This window comes from Populus alba, chromosome 9 (genome assembly GCF_005239225.2).
Source record: "Populus alba chromosome 9, ASM523922v2, whole genome shotgun sequence".
In the NCBI taxonomy this organism is placed as follows: Eukaryota; Viridiplantae; Streptophyta; class Magnoliopsida; order Malpighiales; family Salicaceae; genus Populus; species Populus alba.
In genome coordinates, this window is record NC_133292.1 from 4,756,398 (window position 1) to 4,777,482 (window position 21,085).

Sequence of the window (21,085 nt, forward strand, 5' to 3'; positions counted from 1 at the left end):
CCTCCTCCTCCTCGTATTATAATTATTATTTGCATTATATTATTATTATTTTCTCTATGATTTTTTTTATTAGTAAAATGGTTTTTTAAATTAAAACTTATTATAACCTAAAAAAAAATTTTCAAAAAAAAAACAAAAATCATTTCCTTAAGATTTTTATCTCGTGCTATTAAAAAATAGTAATAAAAAAATTATCTATTTTATTCTCATTAAATATTCATTTGCAATTTTTTTTTATGTATTGCATATTAGGCTCATTTATAATTATTAACAAAATCAATTCAAATATAACCATAAAAATCTCTAACTTAATTTAAAAACACATGGTATAATTTGATGATTTTTTAAATAATATTGAAATTATTAATTTAAAAAGGAATTTATTTTAATTTTTTTAAAATATTTTGGGCCTCAAAGACCAGGCCCACATGCTCTACATCTAAAAAGGAAAAGTCAGCCTTCTCGTTTAACTCTTATGAGATTATTGAAAGACCTTGGAACAAAAACAACCAGGAGGCTCTTGTTGCAGCAGTTGAATGCTACCTAAATACCTATGCTGATCTCCTCAGAGTAGCATGCCATTGTGAAATAAAATCACAATTGCTCACGTGTTTTTACCAAGTTTTGCATTTTCCTACACATGGCCTTCCATATACTGGTATTTAAGGATTCTGAAAAGCTGATAACGTGATTGAGCAGGTCTTCCTTCGTAGCAATCAAGCTATGAAATCATAAATCTTATCTAAAAACTTAGGTTAGATCCAGACATGGTTTTATCAAACATGTGGTGTTCATTAAGCCAGAAAAATAACTTGAGATTGCAAGTTCATCCATTTTTAAAACACACATACAAATATTAATACAACTTGATTTTTTCTGGTCACCTACCCTGTTAACACTACCTCCACATATGGACATGCTTACTCCTCGTTCGATATCTTGCTTTGTTGATCATTTGTGTTTCTTGCCATGTCTTCCAACACTCGTCGCCAGATTATTATTGGACTGGAGTGCCTGGGTGAAGCATCGCCTCTGGAAAACACAAGTCCCGCCTGTTGTAATGGCTTTCACTGTTCTGTGTGATTTGCCAGTAATATTTATGATGGTATGCAGTTCATAGATTGGGCAAAATCTAAGTGGGGTGCGGGTGCAATAGCAAGAGTCCTGATTTCCACGAATAAGGGTTACTTGGAAGATTTGTTTTTAAATTTGCATTACCTAAAACCCACAAATTCTCAATACCCACATCCTAGAAAATGCCAAAATTCTTTAACAAATAACAAGAATACACAAAACCCAATTCAAATTCCCAATACCAACATCCTAGAAAATGCCTAAATTCTTTCACAAATAACAAGAATACACAAAAAATCCAATTAAAAAAAACCTATGTAAAAAGTTTGATCCGCTACTGCTTTGTTGCGGCTGCGTTTTCTTAAAACGAGTTAGTTTGTGAAAAAAAGCGAATTACTGTTCATTATGTTTTTTTTTAAGGAAAAGGAATGAAAAATGCTTTTCACGCACTGTGCATGCTAATTGTGAACAGTGTAGCATAAAACTAACATTATCACTTTTTTTTATGATGTTTTTTTTTTATTTTTTTTTAAAAAAAAAAAAATAGTTTTAATACTGTTCGTTTTTTTAGTGTATTAAAATTTTTGTAAAAAAAAATACTAAAAAAACATATTAATTTGATTTAGTTAACATTTTTTTTTTCAAAAAAAAAAAAATTTGCACACTAAACTGTTCACTTTTTTTTTTTTTTTTTTTAAAATTTTTTTTTAAAATACAAAAACAAATAAAACCAATATAAAAGTTTTTTTTGCCCGTCTCATACATAGTAATTATTACCAAACTGAATAATCCATTTTATCCTCTATATTGTCTACCTAATTTTTTTCTCAAGGAAAGGCCATATGGGTCGATCTATAAATGACAATCTACAAAACCCAAATCATGAAGAAGAGATGGAGAAAAGATTAAACAACTAGTTCTTCTTAAGCTTCAATTTAGGTTTTTTAAGGTATTTTTTTTTCTTTAAATATGACTAATTACTTTAGATTTGGGTTTAGATAGTCGCTTAAAGAGAAAAATCAATTAAAAATACCGAATTTTAATTTTAAGTCCAAGTTCAGATTCTCGAGAAGAAAAAAAAAAAATGATATATAAAAAGAGAAATGGTATCTTGAAGAGAGAGTTTTCAATCCATATTTTATTTAATTTTCTAATATATTATATACTAATGTAATTTGATTTTTTTTATCAAATTTAAAAACTTGTATTAACTGAAAATGTAAATTGTAATTTTTTTAAAATATAATAAATAAATATTTTTTTTTTTATCAAATTATAGGATGACATGATAATTTTCTCTTTTATTTTTTTACCCCCATGTAATATCTTTTTTTTCTTGGAAAAATCACTGTTATTTTATAGTTTTGTTAAAATTGCAGTTGTTTATCAAATTTTAAAAATTTATAGATTACTCATCACTTGTGAAAAACATTTTAATGTAAAAAAATAATTAAAATAACCTCGTATATATTGTAACCACGAGTTGGATTCACAACTATTGATTGAGATCCGTTTCCCATCTCTTTTTCTCTTTAACAACAATAAAGCAATCTATTTTTCATGTCTTGCAAACAAAATTAATTTTTTATTTATTTATTTTGAATACATAGAGAATGGGACTCGTATTCTATTATGTTTGTATTGACATTTTATCAAACAGAGCAGCAAGAAAAACAAAAAAGCTTAGTGAAGAAAAAAAAATGCAGAAGCAATTTTAGAACAGATCAATGAACTGGGTCATTCTTCTTTTCAGCAAGGAACTTGGGAAGCACCTGTGAGTATTTTCGGCCTTTGGCCACTTGTTGTCATATTTCCATTTCTCCAAAGCTTTAGCCAAAGCTAGAGTCCATGTCTCGTTCGTATCAACTCCCACCACGCTCAGCACCCCTGATCAAATCAGCGGAACTTCATTTGCAATCCTTGATGTTAAGTTTGCCTGTGATCTCTTGAAGCACCCCTGCAAGCAGTTTGTCGCCGAGTAATCATCCAACTGGATAATCAGTGATTTTTGTTTTCATTGGGTTTTTGATATTGCAGAAGAATATGATCTCCTAGTAATGCACTTTTCAATTCTCTGCGAAACCTTGAAAGATTTCCTGGGACCTGCCGAGTATCTTGTTGGTGACCGTCTAAAATCAATTTAATTTGGGTTTCGTTGGAGATCTAGGCTTGGAATTGTTAAAATCAATCGAAAAATTCTGTAAGAGAAACGGGTATAATTTTTTTTTTTTAATTAAATGGCTACTCTGTAATTTATAATTTTAAAATTATAAAGATTACTATGCGTATTAATTTTTGTGATTATGGTTTAAAAAATTTTTAAAAAAATATAGTTAGGATAATTAGTTGAATTTAAATATGTATTTGATAAAAATTATGGTTGAGATTTATATATATCAAAAAATATGTATAAAATGTTGATAGTGGTTATGGTTACTTTTTAAAGTGCTATTTATTTAAAAATATAATTAAAATAATAATTTTTTTTAAAAAATTATTTTTTATATCAGCGTATCAAAAATAATTTCTAAAAACACCAAAAAATATATTAATTTGAAGAAAAAAATAAAAAATTATTATTTTTTTCAAAAACGCTTTTAAAATGCAAAAACAAACAATATTTTACAAAACTTAGTTAAACAAACATATAAAAAACTGTTTTTTTGAAAATTTTAACTCAAATTTTTCAGTGAATCTCATAATAAAAACATACTTTTTATAATTACCAAACATCTTACTATATTTTTTTGCACCGTAAATACAAAAACAAGTGCAAAGAAACACACCCTAAATAAAATATAATAGTAATTATATAAATAATTGAATAATTTTTTTTTTACTTTTCTGGACAGTATAGGTAGCGAATGTAAACTATTATACTGACGGCAAAGTTGAGAATTCAAATTATAATTTTTCACTAAACTATATAATTTATTTTCATTCCTTTTCTTTTGGGCCTACGCGTATTCACCTTTAACCACCTTGAAAAACCCATAGTACGTAAGCCCATGGATTACTTGTCAAACCAGTCGACAAAGGCAAGCCTAAACACGGTCAGTCTGGGCCGACACCATATATATATAAAAGCCTGGAGTTTATCCACTCTTCCTCTTTAATAATTTAAAGAACACCCTACCCTCGATTCTAAAATCCAAATTGATTGTCGGATTCGCGAAGAAGATAAATAACTGTTGGTTTATTCATCACAGGAAAATCTGAACACGCCAGATTCTGGCTTTTTAGGGTAAGATTTCTTCTCCGTTTCTAGCAACGTTGTTTTTAATGCTTCAAAAAGGGGTTTTGTAATTGCTTTTGAGATTATGTCATTAGGTTAAGCCTGAATTAATTGCTTGTGATTTTTTTTTTTTATATATACATTTTTTTTGAGAATTGAATTTAAAAGTATTTTGATTTGTGTGAAGTATAACAACAATTTCTGGTATCATCGCAGAGATTAGGGCAGTGAAGTGTGTGTTTGACCTAGAAGAAAAAAGGGAATGGCGCACAGGTTGTTAAAAGACCCGGAGGCTGACGGATGGGAACGGTCTGACTTTCCTATCATCTGCGAGTCTTGCTTAGGCGACAATCCCTATGTCAGAATGGTATGCAATATTAATCCTTGTTCTGAGTTGGTTTTTTTTTTTTTTTTTTTTTTTGGGGGGGGAGGGGGTTTGGCTGTGCTGTGTGGATATTTGATATGATTTGTTCCTTTGCGGTTGTATGTACTTGTCGGGATGCAGACCAGAGCTGACTTCGATAAGGAATGCAAGATATGTACTCGACCATTTACAGTGTTTAGGTGGAGGCCTGGTAGGGATGCGAGATTTAAAAAGACTGAAGTTTGCCAGACTTGCAGTAAGCTGAAAAATGTTTGTCAAGTCTGTCTTTTGGATCTAGAGTATGGTTTGCCTGTTCAAGTTCGTGATACTGCTCTCAGTATAAATTCCAATGATGCCATTCCAAAGAGTGATGTGAATAGAGAGTATTTTGCCGAGGAGCATGACCGAAGGGTATGTTTATTTCATGTTTTAACTCTAGTATGTTTAAGTTGCTTTTTTGGCTGTCTGTGACGTGAAGCTATTTACCGTGTTTTGTGTGTGTTAGAGCTCTCTGATTGTTAGGGTATCACCTTTTCAAGGTTACCAATGATTCCAAGTAAATGTTTACTTTCTAGTGGCTGCTGATGTAATTTTGACATTTAGTTGTTAGAATGAACTGATGATGCAGCTACTATATATGAAAACCACATTTGTTATTTGCAGCATGCTTGTTGCCATGGGACGTCTTTTTTCTTTCTTATGAATGAATCATACTGCATATACCACACAGTAGCAGTGAAAGATATCAATTTCCCATTTTTATTTGTACTGGTACTTTTTATTTAAGAGTAGTGTTGTATGAACTACTAAGCGTGTTTTGTATGAACTAGAAGCCGGGATTCACATTAGACCAATATGTTTTAGATGAAACTTGGCAGGCCTTTTATCTTTAAATAAAATGATAATGTAAACATAATACTTGATGTTACACTTGCAGATACTTAACAATGTGAGTTATTGTGCAATGAAAATTATGTATCTAGAGGGTGTAGCTCAACTGGTCAGGTCAAGGTTTGCTCGTAGAGGTCACCATTCGAATTCCCACAAACCTCAGGGCCATTGGAGACTTACATGGTCATTAACTTCAGAGCCCGTGGGATTAGTAGAGGTGCGCTCAAGCTGGCTCGGACACCCATGTTAATAAAAAAAAATAAAAATCATGTATCTAAATTATTTTATTTAACTACAATTAATGCAAGTTATTCGATTCACATAAAGTATGAATACTAAAGTTATAGTTACATACCAAAACCTTTATCTGTACCTTTGATCCTTCATTTAATAACCAAGGAGGTCCGTTGATCCTGTCTCCCTCCTGTTGTAGTTATGGATTTCAAACTATCTAATAGCCTAATCAGTGTGCAGTCCAGTTAGTTATGCATTCAAGGTTGTTCCACTGAGATGGTGATTGTTATACTAATTCTGTTCTGTTGTTCTCTTAAGTGAAGCTGATATGATTTTGCTTGATGCAGGCTAGGGCAGGAATTGATTATGAGTCTTCATATGGAAAGGCTCAAGCAAATGATACTATTCTGAAGCTTCAAAGAACAACACCATACTACAAAAGAAATCGAGCACATGTTTGTAGCTTCTTTGCACGTGGTGAATGCACACGAGGTGCTGAGTGCCCTTATAGGCATGAGATGCCCATAACTGGGGAGTTGTCACAACAAAATATTAAAGATCGTTACTATGGGTATGTAGAATGTTGTAATTTCATCCTCCAAGCACCATTAGCTTTATTTATGTTTTTCCTCTCTCCATCTCTGGCATGCATGCAGGGGTATGCACTCTCACGATTGCTAGCTCTTGCCCTTTGGCTCCCCTGTTCCTGAATTGTTATTTGAGTTTCAAATTTGATTTCTTTGTTTGTTGTCCTTTAGGTTGATTATTGTATTTTGGGCAATTAAACAAGCACGGATGATATAATACTTAGTTTAGCTGATGACTTTGTAATGCTTCTCACGATGGAACTGAAAACCGCACACAAGTTGATTCTGCATGCATGCATGTATTCATCCCCACTGAAACTGATTTCAAAGGCATATGATGCCTGAATTTTTAGAAGTTTGAATTCATCTGATTTGTTTTTTGTTTTTCTAAATGCATGCAGAGTGAATGATCCTGTGGCAATGAAGCTACTCAACAAGGCTGGAGACATGCCCTCATTAGAACCACCAGAGGATGAAAGCATTAAAACGCTCTATGTAGGTGGGCTTGATGCGAGGATCAGTGAGCAGGACCTAAGGGATCACTTTTATGCCCTTGGCGAAATTGAATCCATAAAAATGGTGCCTCAAAGAGCAATTGCTTTTGTAACCTACACAACCAGAGAAGGAGCAGAAAAAGCCGCAGAGGAGCTCTCTAACAAGCTTGTCATCAAGGGCCTGCGGCTGAAATTGATGTGGGGTAGACCGCAAGCACCAAAACCTGAGTTGGAAAGTTCTGATGAAGCAAGGCAGCAGGCAGCAATGACCCATAGTGGGATGTTGCCCCGTGCAGTTGTATCTCAACAACACAACCAATTACATCCACCTGGCATGCAGGACCAACATCCTCCAATGCACTACTTCAATATCCCCCCACCACCTCAGCAAGAACGAACATTTTACCCATCAATGGATCCTCAAAGAATGGGTGCCCTTGTTGGATCCCAAGACGGTACTCCTAATGGGCCTGCAGGAGCAGGTGAGAATAAATCTGGATTGGAGAAGCAGCAAGGGCAGCACTATCCATATCAAAGTATGCCGCCACCTCATGTGCAATACCAACAACAGCATTATGCACCATATGGTTATATGCCTCCAATGCCACCGTATCAGCAGTATCCTCCGCCATATCATTCTCCAGTGCCCACCCCACAGGTTGTTCAATCCACACAGCAGTATCAGCATCTTGTGCCAGCACCAAGGGCGGCACCTGCAGGGTCCATGACCTCCACTCCATCACCTCAGGGATCCCGAGCACCTGCTGGGTCCGTGCCCTCCGGACCCCCACCTCAGGGATCTGAAGCACCTGCTGGGTCTAAATCCGCCGGCCCACCATCTCCTAGACCTGGAGAACCTGAAGAATCTAAACCCTCAGGGCCCCCACCTTAAATTTTGTTTAGATGATGATATACTTTCTGGTCAAGCGTTTTGGATTTAAATTTTCTTGCTTGTATTGTTGGTTGCAGTAATTTGTTCAACATACTATCTAATTAAGAAGGCAAGAACTAGCATCAGGATCTATTATCTATGAGAAGTTATGATGCAATTTATAGGGAGCGGTTGTCCTTGTTTAGTATGATTCATGTGCAAGTTTTATCAGGATCATTGATTGAGGTTCCCATTAATGGGGCAAGACCATTTAACTTCTAGCCATGATTTCATGGGAGTTGGGCGTTCTAGCCAAGATTTAATTTGAAAATAGATTAGGTTCTCATGACATCGTAGTTGTATAATGTATATTTCAAATTTACGCAGTTATAATGATGTTTTATGAAATAAATATTATTTTTTCTCTTTTCTGATATGATAATGTACTTATTTATGGAAATTAGAGTTGAACATTGTTTATATATTGAAATTATTCTTGATCATTGGTAATGATCACAATTATAATAAAGCTAGTTGAATTCAAAGAACGATAGGAGTAAGATAAATGTTCACAATACAGGAGGTAAAGACACTTCACCCGTTCGCAAGTCGTAACCTTCCAGTTTTGAATAATATTTTACATTCTCAGGATAATACTACTTGCAAAATCATAAATACTTGATAACTAATAATTTAAAATTTAAAGGGTTGTCTTAGTGGCTAAAAAAGTTTGCTTCATTTAAGATCTTTGGAATTTAAATTTAAGAACATGCATCCATGAGAATTTTTAAAATTCATTTGAATTTACTAAATTGATGTAAAGATTGCGCTTTTAAAGTTATATAATGAAAAATTTAATCTAAATTAATATATAAATTGACTCAAAAGTAACACACACGTTATGGTTTAGTGACCCTAACAAATATATCTCTCAAATCTAACATTATAACAAAAATTAAAACTATATATATAAAAGATATTATGATATCAAGATGGTGGTTGGACTATTTTTTTAAAAAAAAAATATTATTTTTTTAATTTTAATTATTTTTTTTAATTTTTTATTTTTTGGATATAGTGATATTAAAAATAAATTATTTTAATTATTTTTAAATAAACTTTTAAACAATCACGAAAAAGGAGGAGGAGGAGGAGGAGGGATGGAGAGATCTTCGTAGCTTTGATTATTGATAAAGGAAAGAAATGGACAAGAATCACGTGCAGGAGCAATCACGTAAAAAATAAATTGGTGGAGCAAATACCTATGAACAACAAACCTCGAAAAAGATAAGAAAATAAATAAAAAAGTCTTTCTGTAATTTAGTATCATTATTCTAACCAAGCACTCTCACAACTGAGCAATCGATATCCAACACGTGTTATCCAAATTCTTATTAATTCTGTGGTCTCAATTTCATATCCGCTCCCAATTAAACGGGATGGTACTGTGCTGACACGTCCGCGTCTCCAGAAACTTCTGTTTCTCTCAGAATACTGAATACTTAAGCTGAGAACTCCTCGCCCTTTCGCATTCTTTAAAAACGACTGCAATCTTTCTCTTGATAACCATTTAAAAAAAGAGAAACACAATCAACAGCCTCAAATCTCATTATTCTAAAGGTAAGTTTCTTCTATCATCTCAATCGTTTCGATTTTGTTTTGTAATCCTGTGATTTCTTTTTTCCAACTTTCATGAATCCTGATTAAGTATCGTGGATTGTAATTAATTGAGTTCTTGATTGTTATTCATGATTGGGGTTAGTTGCTTGGATTTTGATCAGTTATGCATTACTTGTGATAATTAAGTGATTGCTTGGGATCTTAGGAGATGATCTCTTAATTAGTACAAGATCGCAATATTTGTGGATCAAATTCGATGCACGCTATTAAATTAAAATCAAATCACAAAAATAAATAAATTATATATGGCAGTTAATTGAATTATAAGATATAAAGATTCCTTTTAGAAATGGGGAAATTTATGATCTCAGTAATTAGTTATTGACAGTGTGTTCTTTGTAATTGTTTATTTATGCCCGTGTTTTTCTTATTGAATTTGGTCCAGATGTCGTACACCAGAAGGTCAAGGTATTCCCTTTCGCCTTCCCCATACAGGCGAGACAGCAGGCCTGACTCCAGATCATTGTCGAGGTCGAGGTCGAGGTCCAGGTAATGTCTTGTTTCGTATATGCATTTTAAGCTGCCTGCTTTTTGGCAATCTCTCTATATACTGTTTTCTTTAGTCCATGTCTGTCTAATGTTGTCATTTCTTCAATGTTCTGATTTGGTTTGTAGGAGCTACTCGAGGGATGTGGAGAATCCTGGTAACAATTTGTATGTGACAGGGTTGTCACCTGGGATTACCAAGAAGGAACTCGAGAAGCATTTTTCCGCCAAAGGAACGGTAGGGATACCATGCTATTGTTTTTCCTACTAATTTTGGAATGCTATTAATTTCGTTGCATAGTTGAATCTTTCTAGTTTCTGAATTAACTAATCTAGTTTTCTTTTTCTTTTTGTTTCTAGGTAATTGATGTTCATCTTGTCGTTGATCCATGGACAAGAGAATATCGTGGGTTTGGGTTTGTTACCATGTCTACTGTTGAGGAGGCTGATCATTGTATCAAGTATTTGGACCGATCGGTTCTTGAGGGTCGTGTCATTACAGTGGAGAAGGTAAAATCTTCATTTGTTTTATTCTTGACGAGTGGTCCTGGTTTTTGCATTTTGGTTGCTTAGCTCTATTTCAATTCCTACGGAAATTCTGGATGCCTATAAGTTCTTATGAGATTGAAAGTTGTTTTCTTCTTTCCACTTGAAGCTTCTGTGGCAGCAGGTCAGCTGTATGTAGCAGCTCTTCATCACTCTCCAATAAACAACAAATCAAACACTCAACCAGTGTCAGACTGTTAGGGTTGGATGCCCTGAATCTCTCTCTTTTCACTGTTAAATCATGTGCAATTTGAAGTTATTCTATAATACTGATTTTGCTTGTTATATGCTAAACATCTGTTTTTAATATCCTATAAATAAGAAAATGTTTTTTCAACCTAATTAATATGTGCTGTTTTTGTAAAAGAATTGCAATTCAATGAACTCATTTCTCCATTTTGTTGCAGGCTAAGCGGAAGAGAGGACGGACTCCTACTCCTGGAAGGTATTTGGGGCTGAGAACAATTCGTGGTATGATGACTCACTCGCATATTTTAATTTAGTTTTATACTGGCTTGTTCATTGGTCCATATGTTTTTTTTCTTCGTTCCCTGCAGTGCATCGCTGGACTCCTAGTAATTCTCCTTATCGATCTCCTAGCCACTCTCCTTATCGGAGGAGCACGAGTCGGTCGCCACGTTATTCATCTGAACGTAACAGGAATGGATCCTACTCCCCACGTTACCACCGACACAGATCATATTCTCCTTACTACTATAACCATCATCGATACCTCTCTCGATCTCGATCTCCATATAGTAGGTCCCCTGTCAGCGGGCATGACCGGTCGTGCTCACCTTACTACTCAAGGCATTACTCACCAGATGGCAGATACTATAGAAGACACGGCTATTGCTCTGTATCTCGCAGTCCTACTCCATGTAGGGCTCGGAGGAGTTATTCACGAAGCATCTCCCCTAGCCCTTGGATGAGGACCTCAAGGAGAAGCTATTCAAGGAGGAGTTATGCTCGAAGCATCTCCCCTAGCCCATGGAGGAGGACCTCAAGGAGAAGCTATTCACGCAGTGTATCCCCTGCACCAAGGAGGAGTTATCCACGAAGCATCTCCCCTAGCCCAAGGAGGAGCTCAAGTAGAAGCAGCTATTCACGCAGTGAATTCCCTGCACCAAGGAGGAGCTCGAGGAGGAGTTATTCTAGAAGCGTTACACCAAGGCCAAGGAAGAGCTTGAGGAGGAGGGGGCGCTCTCGAGACAGCAGCAGTGCAAGCCCTACTTCCAGATGTGCCTCTAGCTCTGTCACCCCTAGCTCGGAGCTAGCTTCTCCATCTCATTGAAAGTAAATTACTGAGGCGCGTGCAGACCATATATATATATATATATATAAAAGCGAGGGCCCTGTAGGTTTGTGGAATTTGTCTCCTGGGAGCTAAAACTAAAGGTGTAGGCATGGGTGGTAATTTTCTGTATATTAGAGTGGCTTAGGTGTATATCCAGTGACAGTTCCAATAAGTAATAACTATTGGCTTATTAGAAATAAGAAACTTTCCCTTGTGCATTTTTGTGGTTGATATGTTTAAAGTAACCTCTTTTCATCTACGCTTCTTCTGAATATAATGTGCTGAACAAATCACCAATTAATATTTATCTACATTTCACGGTAACAAATACCTTAATATTTTGTGTTTTATTTTTTATTTTTCAGATTTAAGGAGAGGACGTAGATAGTTTGTCTATAACCATGTTGCGGGGTGACCTGAAACACGAAATTAAAAAAAAAAATAAAATCAATCGGGTGGAAAGGTCTAATGGATCCAAACAAGCCCAAAGAAAAGAAAGAAAGAAGAAAAGAGAAGGAGAGGAGGATAAAAAAGAAAGAAAAGAGAAAAAAGCCCAATTGACCCAACTGGAGAACAACAAAACACTAAAACGGATTAGATTACCATCAAAGGTTTGACGGCTTCGCATGTGTCGCCTTAAAGCAAAAGGCTTAAGCACGTGTTAGCATGCTGTTACACACGCCACACTTCTTTGCTAATTTTCATTTCAGTCATTGATTCTTCAACAAAAAAAAAAAAAAAATTCAGCCGTCAATTTGACCTGACTTTCCCAATAATGGAGAGAAGAAAAATAATAAAAGGAAAGAAAGAGACAACCCTAGCCCAGCTGAAACCACCAAGAAAAGTAGGGGAGAATGAGAAAAACAAAGAGAGAGAGAGAGAGAGAGAGAGAGAAGGAAAAGGTAGCCAGCCGGCAAGCACATTGACTCTTTCATGTTGGCGAAGTTTCATGGTAGACATGACAGGAGGTTGAAGATATGCCCAATATACCATTACCATAATTCTTCTTTTCACAGGTTATCAGGACACCACCTACCCATAGTTTTAAAGCCCAGCCCAACAAGTCGATTCAAAATTCAGTTGACTTGGAATTAAAATCAGATCAAATTAAAAAAATAATAGAGAAAAGAAAAACCCATCTCAGCCCACCTACCCATGTTGTTGACCGTTGGGTTACAACTCCATTTTGCTGAGTGTGATGGCTATCAAACCCATCTCTGTTCCTTCCCCTAGCATGAGAAAGTGTTCTCTTATTTGAATTACTTGTGTTTTTTCTTCCTTTCTTCCATCAAGCAACCAGGGATAACCGCATTATGTAAATATATTGACATCATTACTTGCTAGAAAAGAAGAACGCTGTGGTAAAATAGGAAAAATATAGTTCATAAGAAAAAGTATCACAGAAGCGTGACATCTGGTTTATTGATATTTTTCTACAGATTCATGTTTTGATAGAAAGATATGGTCCCTGTCTTGTTATCCTCCGTTTATTTGCTCACTTGACCTGACTACAACCATATACATCATAAATTGAACGACAGCGTGTGGTTGTGGGAGCAATTATGGTACCCGGCACTCCTCTATGTTCCAAATTTCCTTGGCGTATTGGGAAATTGTCCGATCACTGCTGAATTTGCCGCTGCCAGCGGTGCTAAGTATAGACATCTTCAACCACCTCTTACGATCCCTGCAAGCAAAACATGGGAAAATTTTAGAGGTCAGGGCCATTCTGTAACTTTTGCAAGTCAAATAATCTCTCTTGCGCAACATTGTAGCACAAGTCAAAGTGTAGACGGAGTTAGTTTTTTTAACATTTTCTTGCTATTTCTTTTCCATTTTAGTTCATGCATTTGGTTTTGGCCAAAGCTTTCCGTCTTCTTTTGTAGCCTGCAATTCTCATAATAAATAGCTAAAAAATATCGGCAAAGGAGTTGGCTTTCTAGCTATGCTTGCGCTATTGAGTGGTGACATATTTGTCAACCAGCTTAAAGTTTCAAGCAATATTGGATATAGAGCCATGACTGAGAAAATAACAATCATGTCAAGTGAGTTACAAAAGAATTTTTTGTTGTGTTGGACGCTTTATCGCATTTAAGACATAGTAATACTGGAATATAAACCTCAAACATTAAAACCGATGAAATGTGAAACTTGGGAAAGCAATTCCTTACTTGTAAGCTTCATCTACTCTTTCCTGTGCATCCATGTAGCTTGGGAAATCATGGCCAACAAGAAAATAATCTCCACGACCATAACCGGAGTTCCCTTCTAGAGACTCAAGAAGTGGGTTGTAGTCATAGCTTCCAAATGCTCCACTTCTTATATACATCTTGGCCTCTTCAAACCGAGGATCTGGTTTAAACTGTGCAGTCAGCAAGGACTAGTGTTAGACAAGAGAATAAGGTCCTAGAAACACCTGTATACTAACACTTTCAAGGAAAGGTAGAAGGAGGATTAGATTAAGTTAAGAAATTATGTTGAGCATTGTATTCTTCATTCTATTTCACAAGGAAGCCATCCAGATTTCTTCTTTTGAAGCAGTGCAGGCAGTCAGGCACCAGTCTTATGATTCAAACAATTTAAGGAAGCTCCTTGCAATAAACATAATTTAATTGAAATCATGACTCCTTTTAGGAAGCAACGTCTCCAGTATGGTTTTATCATTTTTGACTTGCTACTAAAACCTACTGCTCTAGTCCAAGTTTCCGGCTCTAGTAAGTTACAGCTTCAAGACTAATGCTCTAGCTACATTTCTCTGACTAGGATGAGGAGTAGTCTTTTAATCAATAGATGCCCTTCATAGATTCTTCATCGAGTGTCAGGTAATTCATATTATATAGACGAATGTTTGTTGATCTGAAATTGCTAGTTTCTTACCAATCCATTCTCTCTTTCCTTGCGCAGTCTGGGGACTTCATCTGCTGTTGCACCGAAGAGAAAGAAATTCTCCTCTCCTATTTCTTCCCTGATTTCAACATTAGCGCCATCCAAGGTTCCTATTATAAGGCAACCATTGAGTGCAAACTTCATGTTGCTGGTGCCACTTGCTTCCATGCCTGCTGTGCTGATATGCTGTGACAACTCACTTCCAGGAATAAGCATCTCTGCCACAGATACATTGTAATTTGGAACAAATACTACCTGCAAATTCAGTCATTCATGGTACATAGGTTTAAATATGCCACATGGATGAAAACAAATATTCAATAAAGCACACGCAAACCAAAATCTCATTGGGCAAGCTCAAACACACAAACACACTGGCTTGCAAAATCAAAGTAGTAGAAGCACATACAGAAGCTAATCAAGGGGTAAATGAAAGATGAGAAGGTTAATAACATCTGAAGATTTCAAAATGTCTCAATCCTTATGGGAAAGCAACTGTTGGGTTCTTTATACACAGACTACAGAAAATTCGAATACTGAGGTGAGAAAAAATGTGCTACATTTCCTGGAAGAGAAAAACGGGGAAAGAATCCAACAATCCAAGCAAATTGCTTAACACAACTTGTTTACAGAAGCAACTAAGAATAATTAAAAAGATAAACAAGATTTTGGAAAATCCAAAATTCAAAGTGAATTAGTCTAATAGGAAGTCCATTCCATCTAAGACTACTTGATTCAGTATATGGCGCATCCACTATCAGTGGGGCATTATTTTGTTGACACTTTTCCGATCTAAGGTCAACTGGTTCAACCAATCTGGGGGTCTTGACTTGTGTTCAAAGATTTAACCCCATAATAATGGCAAAAATCATTTTTGTCAACAGTGTAGCTGCCTTGTTTTCCTACTGCTGAAGATTTATTTCAGTGTTTGCAGACGGTGAAAACTTATTTTCAGAAAGATCAAATGTAAGAAAAAAATACCTTTAAATAACTATTGACTTCAGGATCGGTATTGACAACAGTGCCAACATCATTTACCAGCTTTACAATTCTTTTAGCATTTGTATATGTTGCAAATGCTTTTCCTCCAAACATAATGGTACGTGGAGTTGTTTTCTTCCGCTCTTCAGCGCTCATCTCCTGCCATAGTTCAGTTTAAGGGAAGTTCAGAGATAGACAATGTGTGTTCTATCTCCCAATCACACATTGGTAAGAAAATAGAAGAATTTAAAGTCGGCCACAGATGATATCATCATGATCACATATAATAGGTGAAGTTGTACAGGTGGATTACAATGATGACTATAGGTGATCCATGCTGAAATAACCTTATTTTGGCCTCCAAACTGTTTAATTTGAATGATAAGCACAGATCAGAAGGAAAAGGATGTTTTGTATTTTGTACCTTTAGTTTCTTGTACCTATATATTGCACCCAAAATATTCAGCAACTGTCTCTTATATTCATGGATGCGCTTGACTTGTATGTCAAAAAGACTATTTGGATCAATGCTCACACCTGTTTCTCGCAATATGTACTGTGCTAAACGCTGCTTATTAGCCATCTTGGCAGATGACCATTCAGCTTGTAAGTCTGCATTTTCAGCAAACTTTTGGAGGAAGCATCAGTGTTGAATCTGGATCCATTACAATAGCAAGAAACCATCCCATGTACAGAATTCACATGAATTGTAAGTACTCACCTCTCGAAGACCTACAAGTAGGTCAAGGTTGGTAACCCACTGGTCAGTTTTCAACCATTTTGTAATTATATTACTGAGCTCAGGACTGCAAAAGCGAAGCCACCGGCGAGGAGTGATTCCATTGGTTTTATTTTGGAACTTTTTTGGCCATATAGAGACATAGTCTGCAAATAGCTCAGCCTTTAATATATCACTGTGTAACTGAGCAACACCATTCACCTATATGTAAGAAATCACAAAGTGTAAAAATTAAGAATTTGTTTTTCAAATTTATCAGAGTTTCAGATGAAGCCAGGTTCAGCTTAGAAGTGACTTGTATGTGGATGTTTAGGGGCTCAAGAAATCACAAAACATCCTACTTCACATTTTTTCTTCTATGATTGATCATTACAAACATCAACAACTCTGAACGGGGTTTTATGGTTGGTCCATGACCCCTGGTTGCCGAATGCATCCATGGGGCAATCTCGTGTAATGTGATAAAAAATCATATTATTAGAAAATCATTCTAAATTCTAATTTAGAATTAAAATATGCTAATAAATTCTCAAACGATGGATGACAAACGGGTAAAGAAATGACCATTATGTATGTTGCAAACAAGAAACCACTAGAATTATCTTGCAGCACTAGGTATTTGGGCTCTAATTTGTAGTCTATACCTGTGACGATTTTGTTTTCTAATCAAGAGAAATTTAAATTTAAGGTGAGAGATCTACCCTCAGGGAGAAATTATGGCATGCCAAACAAGAGATGACTTACGTTTGCAGTTGAAAGGTGACCCAAAAATCCTATCAGGCCCAATCATTATTTGGAGGAGTTAAGAGACAGTTAATGGTTACAGTTAGCTACTGTGTGATTAGATTTCCAAATGACCTCTTACCTTATGTGAAGATACCACACATAGATTTGCCATCCGCACAACTGGTTTCTGAGGATTATTATCCAAGATGCACATACTAGGAAGCTTGCTCTCAAGATCAGTTCGAGTGGCACGTATCATTGTGATGAACTGCAAGATTTTCATATTTTATTCCCAGATCACAATACTGCAAAAACAGATGTTGAGAAATAGGAGGAGAAAAAAAGGTGATGTACCCTCTTGTCTATCTCTTCTATGATTTCCATATGCCGCGGGAGAAGCTTCCGCATCACAGACTGTGACCATTTTTCCAGTGCTTCAGGAAGGACTGTATGATTGGTATAAGCAACTGTCCTGTTTAAAATATTGAAGCTAAATATTCAATGAATCGAATAAATATGCATTGAAAGACATGACCAGAAGTTGCAAGATGAAAAATATAGTTGGAAAACAAAATTAAATCCTGAAAAAAGGCACCTAGTTGTGACATCCCAAGCTTCATCCCATCCAAGTCCCTCATTATCCAGCAACAATCGCATCAGCTCTGGAATTGCAAGAGTAGGATGAGTATCATTCAGTTGTACAGCAACCTTGCTAGAAAATTCAGACCACTTCCATGATCCGTTCTCATTTTTTCTCTCCTTAAATCTAAGAATAATATCCTGCAATTGATTCCAACACTGGGGTTAACTGTCATGAAGATTTGAAGCACAAGAAACTGAACTTTATAGTTATTGCATTTCAACAAAAAAAGAAGTTATCCTTCAGCAGATATCATAGTGGTGCTTGTGACAGAAAACACATTGTAGAACATTAAAGTGAGTGGCAGTTAGGAAAAAAAAAATCCGATTAAATTCTCTATAGTCAACTGCAACTTCATATCATTTGAGAATGAAAAGCAGCATAAAATCCTAGAAAACATTAATTTTCTCCTGGACCAATAAATCTAAAAGTACTCTGGGTTTCCTTTTACAAGAAAGTTGGCATCCCATTGGTTTGATTCAGCATGCACAACGGCTGATTGCAGATTCCCTTTTGACAAAAAGTGGCTACCATCGCCTTTCATGAAGTAAGATGCAGTAACAGTGCAGCAAAATAAAGAAAAAAAAGTTTAAGTGCCCACTTGACCAGATATGTCCAGAATGCAAAGAGATAACTATTCTGGTAAAAATTCTTTACGTGTAATCCCCAGACCCCTCTTCCTCTTGTCGCCACTTTCAAGGCATGATGGCAGACTTAGATGCTAAGGCATACATAAAACGATGAGGAATGAAGCCACATTAACACTAAAGAATAACAAATATCAAAAGTAAGTTGCCAACCTGAAGTGAAGCACTGCACAGAAAGAATTGTTGCTTCAGCCGCAAAAGTTTTCCATTTTCTGTAGCATCCCCAGGATAAAGAACAGCACAAATCTGCATATGCACAATTTTTAAACTAGTGTTTCAGAAAAACATGTGAAATCTGCACGGATGCACTTGCTTTATTGAATCTGAAATAATCAACAAACTGACAAAAAGATAGAAACAAGGTCCACTTTGGTTTCCTGAGCGGGGTCTGTTCTTAAAAAACAAGCCAAAAATGCTAGCCAGAGCATCCTTTCTGATGTGATAGTTGAAAAACCAACCTGCTGAGCTCCAGAATGAAGCTGTGAAGCGGATTCATACTGTCCATCATTAAATAGAAATAGATTGAAGTCTTCAGAAGAAGCTCTTGCTTCCCAGAGACGAAGACTATTGGTGTTCTTGGTTTTGTATCCTGGAATTGGCACATCATAGGCTAGAGCTTGCACAATGTCACCACCAACCCATTTTCGGCTGTATTTTATATACAACATGAAACAATCACGCAGTAAGAACATAAGCATGAGAAAGAAAAGCACACTAAAAAAGAAATTCCGGTACCTTCATCCATGAAGGCAACCTGAAACCACATTAAATTGAGCGATAATCTATTCAATTCTTTAAAAATAAAAAATTACAATCAAATTAGCACTTACGATCCATCAGGATTAACCTCCACATGACCAAAAAACCTGACAGGAAATACAACATCATGCCTGACAATTTCCCAAGGACTGAACTTCTGCGCAAATCCAGTAAAAAGAAGAAGAAGAAAAGCATCAACAACTTTCTATAAAATATACAACATTTATCACAGCAGTGCAAAGCGCAACCAAACAAACCTCCAGCCAGTCCTCAGCAATTTCTTCTTGGCCCTCTTTGGTGATCCGCTGCTTGAACAGCCCATATCTGTACCTCAGACCATATCCCCAAGCTGGCAAATTCAACGTTGCCATCGAGTCTAAAAAACATGAAGCAAGTCTTCCTAGACCCCCATTTCCAAGTGCAGCATCTTTCTCCTACAAAATCACACTACTAACCATTATACATATTTTAACTCAATTAGACCAATGTTAAACTGAACTCCACCGTAAATGCAAACTAGCAAGTTTCCTCTCAAGACAATTCACCAGCCCACAAGAGTAACTAGATTCATTTTGGCCATGTCTGGTTATCTTAGAATAGGATTCCCATTAATTATTAATTTTTTTTTTTTTAAATCATCTACTTGTCATTGCTCGTGGAGTTCTAATCCAACCTGTATTGGGAATTCAATTAACATTTCCAAATAATTTCATTAAACCAATTATTAGAATCCAGTAGATAATAATAGAACGCTTGATGTAGAGAAGAGGAAGAAATGATAACCTGCTCAACAATGTCCTCAAGTTGATGCCCTAACTGATTCAAAGCCTCACCATAAGCATCTTGAATGTCAAGATTCCCAATTGCATTAGTCAAAGCTCGTCCTTGAAGATATTCCATTGACAAATAGTAAGTCTGCTTTGGATCCTCTTTGTGATAATGAACATAAGTCTCATTCCATTGCTGCGCCACCAATCAATTTATCATATCCAAAAAAACAAACAGTTTGCGAAATTAATATTAATACAAAAAAAAAAGAAAAGAGTTAGTTACTTGAATGAGGCGATCGCGGACGCTTTCAGCAGTGGCAAAGTAGGCTTGTTCAGGTTCGAACTTGAAAGGAGAGAAATGAGGACTGAATTGTGCATGGTAATTTATATTTGATGCTACCTCTTCTGGTTCACCAGCTAATGGGCGTGCGATTGGAGGTACTTTAGAAGAAGAAACCGCGGACACTGTTGCTGTACTAGATGCAGCGCCAGCACTATTGGGCTTAACACTAGCAGGAGCCATTATTGATCCTCAAAAATCCCAACTGATTCTCAATAAGCTTTTCAAAGTTTATTTTTAAAAAAGCGTGCGAGAGAGCGAGAGCTTTTGGCAATCAGCGAAGCAAGTTGGAGAAAAATCAAGGAGAGGAGATATTTATTTTGCAGAGAGAGGGATGGGGTCTAATTCTAATCGAGGAAAAGTGAGAATATGCGGAAAGGCTGAGATTTTTGAAGGGAAGAGGACAAAATGTGAACCTATAGGCAAGGGGAAAAAATCTGCGTAATTGGAGAAGAGACGAGAGAGGTTTCTTTCCTTCTTTTGCCTTTTTTTGAATCTCAAGTCACATGAGCGAGCGAGCGAGCGAGCATGGGAGTGAGTGACGGGTGGGGGGACACGGCACGTTATTGGAGATAGGGGAAGCGGTCATCGTCACGGGACACGTGGCGGCACCGTGTAAAAGCGTGAACACCTAAGATGGCTCGAAATCCGGATCTCAAATGAATTTATTGCCTCACTCTCCACTGGTCGCCTCCCCACACACGAGAAGATGGGTCATGTCATGGTCACAGGATTCTTGGAGAGGGGTCTTTATGGACAAGAGCCGTGAATGGTTAAATCAGCCAGCCTTTTGTCACACGTGATTTTGATTACGTGTCTGTTGCAAGATTCCAGTTCT

At 36.2% G+C, this 21,085-nt stretch overlaps 3 protein-coding genes across 6 annotated transcripts; 2 read left to right on the forward strand and 1 right to left on the reverse strand.

Annotated features, from left to right (window-relative positions):
- Nucleotides 1-4,169: 4,169 nt before the first annotated feature.
- On the forward strand, nt 4,170-8,184 carry LOC118035236 (zinc finger CCCH domain-containing protein 49-like). Of its 3 annotated transcripts, none has more exons than XM_035040766.2 (5): nt 4,170-4,318; nt 4,526-4,676; nt 4,815-5,084; nt 6,146-6,369; nt 6,787-8,184. In XM_035040766.2, exons 2-5 carry the CDS (start codon nt 4,572-4,574, stop codon nt 7,769-7,771), a joined length of 1,584 nt encoding a protein of 527 aa, XP_034896657.1. In that variant the 5' UTR covers nt 4,170-4,318; nt 4,526-4,571; the 3' UTR covers nt 7,772-8,184. The 3 variants fall into 3 exon arrangements, with proteins under 3 accessions (XP_034896657.1, XP_034896658.1, XP_034896659.1); XM_035040767.2 differs by having other exon boundaries at nt 4,179-4,318; nt 4,533-4,676; XM_035040768.2 differs by having other exon boundaries at nt 4,179-4,318; nt 4,538-4,676.
- Nucleotides 8,185-9,181: 997 nt separating this feature from the next.
- Nucleotides 9,182-12,206, forward strand: LOC118035234 (uncharacterized). Of its 2 annotated transcripts, XM_073411210.1 has the most exons (7): nt 9,182-9,370; nt 9,816-9,919; nt 10,046-10,154; nt 10,277-10,426; nt 10,870-10,933; nt 11,020-11,424; nt 11,537-12,206. In XM_073411210.1, exons 2-7 carry the CDS (start codon nt 9,816-9,818, stop codon nt 11,650-11,652), a joined length of 948 nt encoding a protein of 315 aa, XP_073267311.1. In that variant the 5' UTR covers nt 9,182-9,370; the 3' UTR covers nt 11,653-12,206. The 2 variants fall into 2 exon arrangements, with proteins under 2 accessions (XP_073267311.1, XP_034896653.1); XM_035040762.2 differs by having other exon boundaries at nt 9,185-9,370; nt 11,020-12,206.
- Nucleotides 12,207-13,121: 915 nt separating this feature from the next.
- Nucleotides 13,122-20,733, reverse strand: LOC118035231 (alpha-glucan phosphorylase, H isozyme). Its single transcript, XM_035040752.2, has 15 exons — nt 20,191-20,733; nt 19,921-20,100; nt 19,395-19,571; nt 19,209-19,294; nt 18,837-19,026; nt 18,532-18,624; nt 17,687-17,871; nt 17,446-17,563; nt 17,231-17,359; nt 16,348-16,566; nt 16,051-16,254; nt 15,627-15,785; nt 14,637-14,900; nt 13,931-14,121; nt 13,122-13,446 (listed from the first exon to the last, which is right to left on the reverse strand). The coding sequence occupies exons 1-15, from the start codon at nt 20,428-20,430 to the stop codon at nt 13,320-13,322; spliced, it is 2,562 nt and encodes an 853-aa protein (XP_034896643.1). The 5' UTR covers nt 20,431-20,733; the 3' UTR covers nt 13,122-13,319.
- Between the last annotated feature and the right edge of the window lie 352 nt (nt 20,734-21,085).

Excerpts from the sequence above, each read along its gene's own strand:
- LOC118035236 (XM_035040766.2), top strand. The coding sequence starts at position 4,572 with ATGGCGCACAGGTTGTTAAAAGACCCGGAGGCTGACGGATGGGAACGG. Across the intron at positions 4,677-4,814 it reads ACAATCCCTATGTCAGAATG|ACCAGAGCTGACTTCGATAA; the intron begins GTATGCAATATT and ends GTCGGGATGCAG. Across the intron at positions 5,085-6,145 it reads CCGAGGAGCATGACCGAAGG|GCTAGGGCAGGAATTGATTA; the intron begins GTATGTTTATTT and ends TGCTTGATGCAG.
- LOC118035234 (XM_035040762.2), top strand. The coding sequence starts at position 9,816 with ATGTCGTACACCAGAAGGTCAAGGTATTCCCTTTCGCCTTCCCCATAC. Across the intron at positions 10,155-10,276 it reads ATTTTTCCGCCAAAGGAACG|GTAATTGATGTTCATCTTGT; the intron begins GTAGGGATACCA and ends TTTTGTTTCTAG. Across the intron at positions 10,934-11,019 it reads GGGGCTGAGAACAATTCGTG|TGCATCGCTGGACTCCTAGT; the intron begins GTATGATGACTC and ends CGTTCCCTGCAG.
- LOC118035231 (XM_035040752.2), bottom strand. The coding sequence starts at position 20,430 with ATGGCTCCTGCTAGTGTTAAGCCCAATAGTGCTGGCGCTGCATCTAGT. Across the intron at positions 17,360-17,445 it reads TAGAAGAGATAGACAAGAGG|TTCATCACAATGATACGTGC; the intron begins GTACATCACCTT and ends AAAATCTTGCAG. Across the intron at positions 16,567-17,230 it reads GTGTGGTATCTTCACATAAG|GTGAATGGTGTTGCTCAGTT; the intron begins GTAAGAGGTCAT and ends TCTTACATATAG.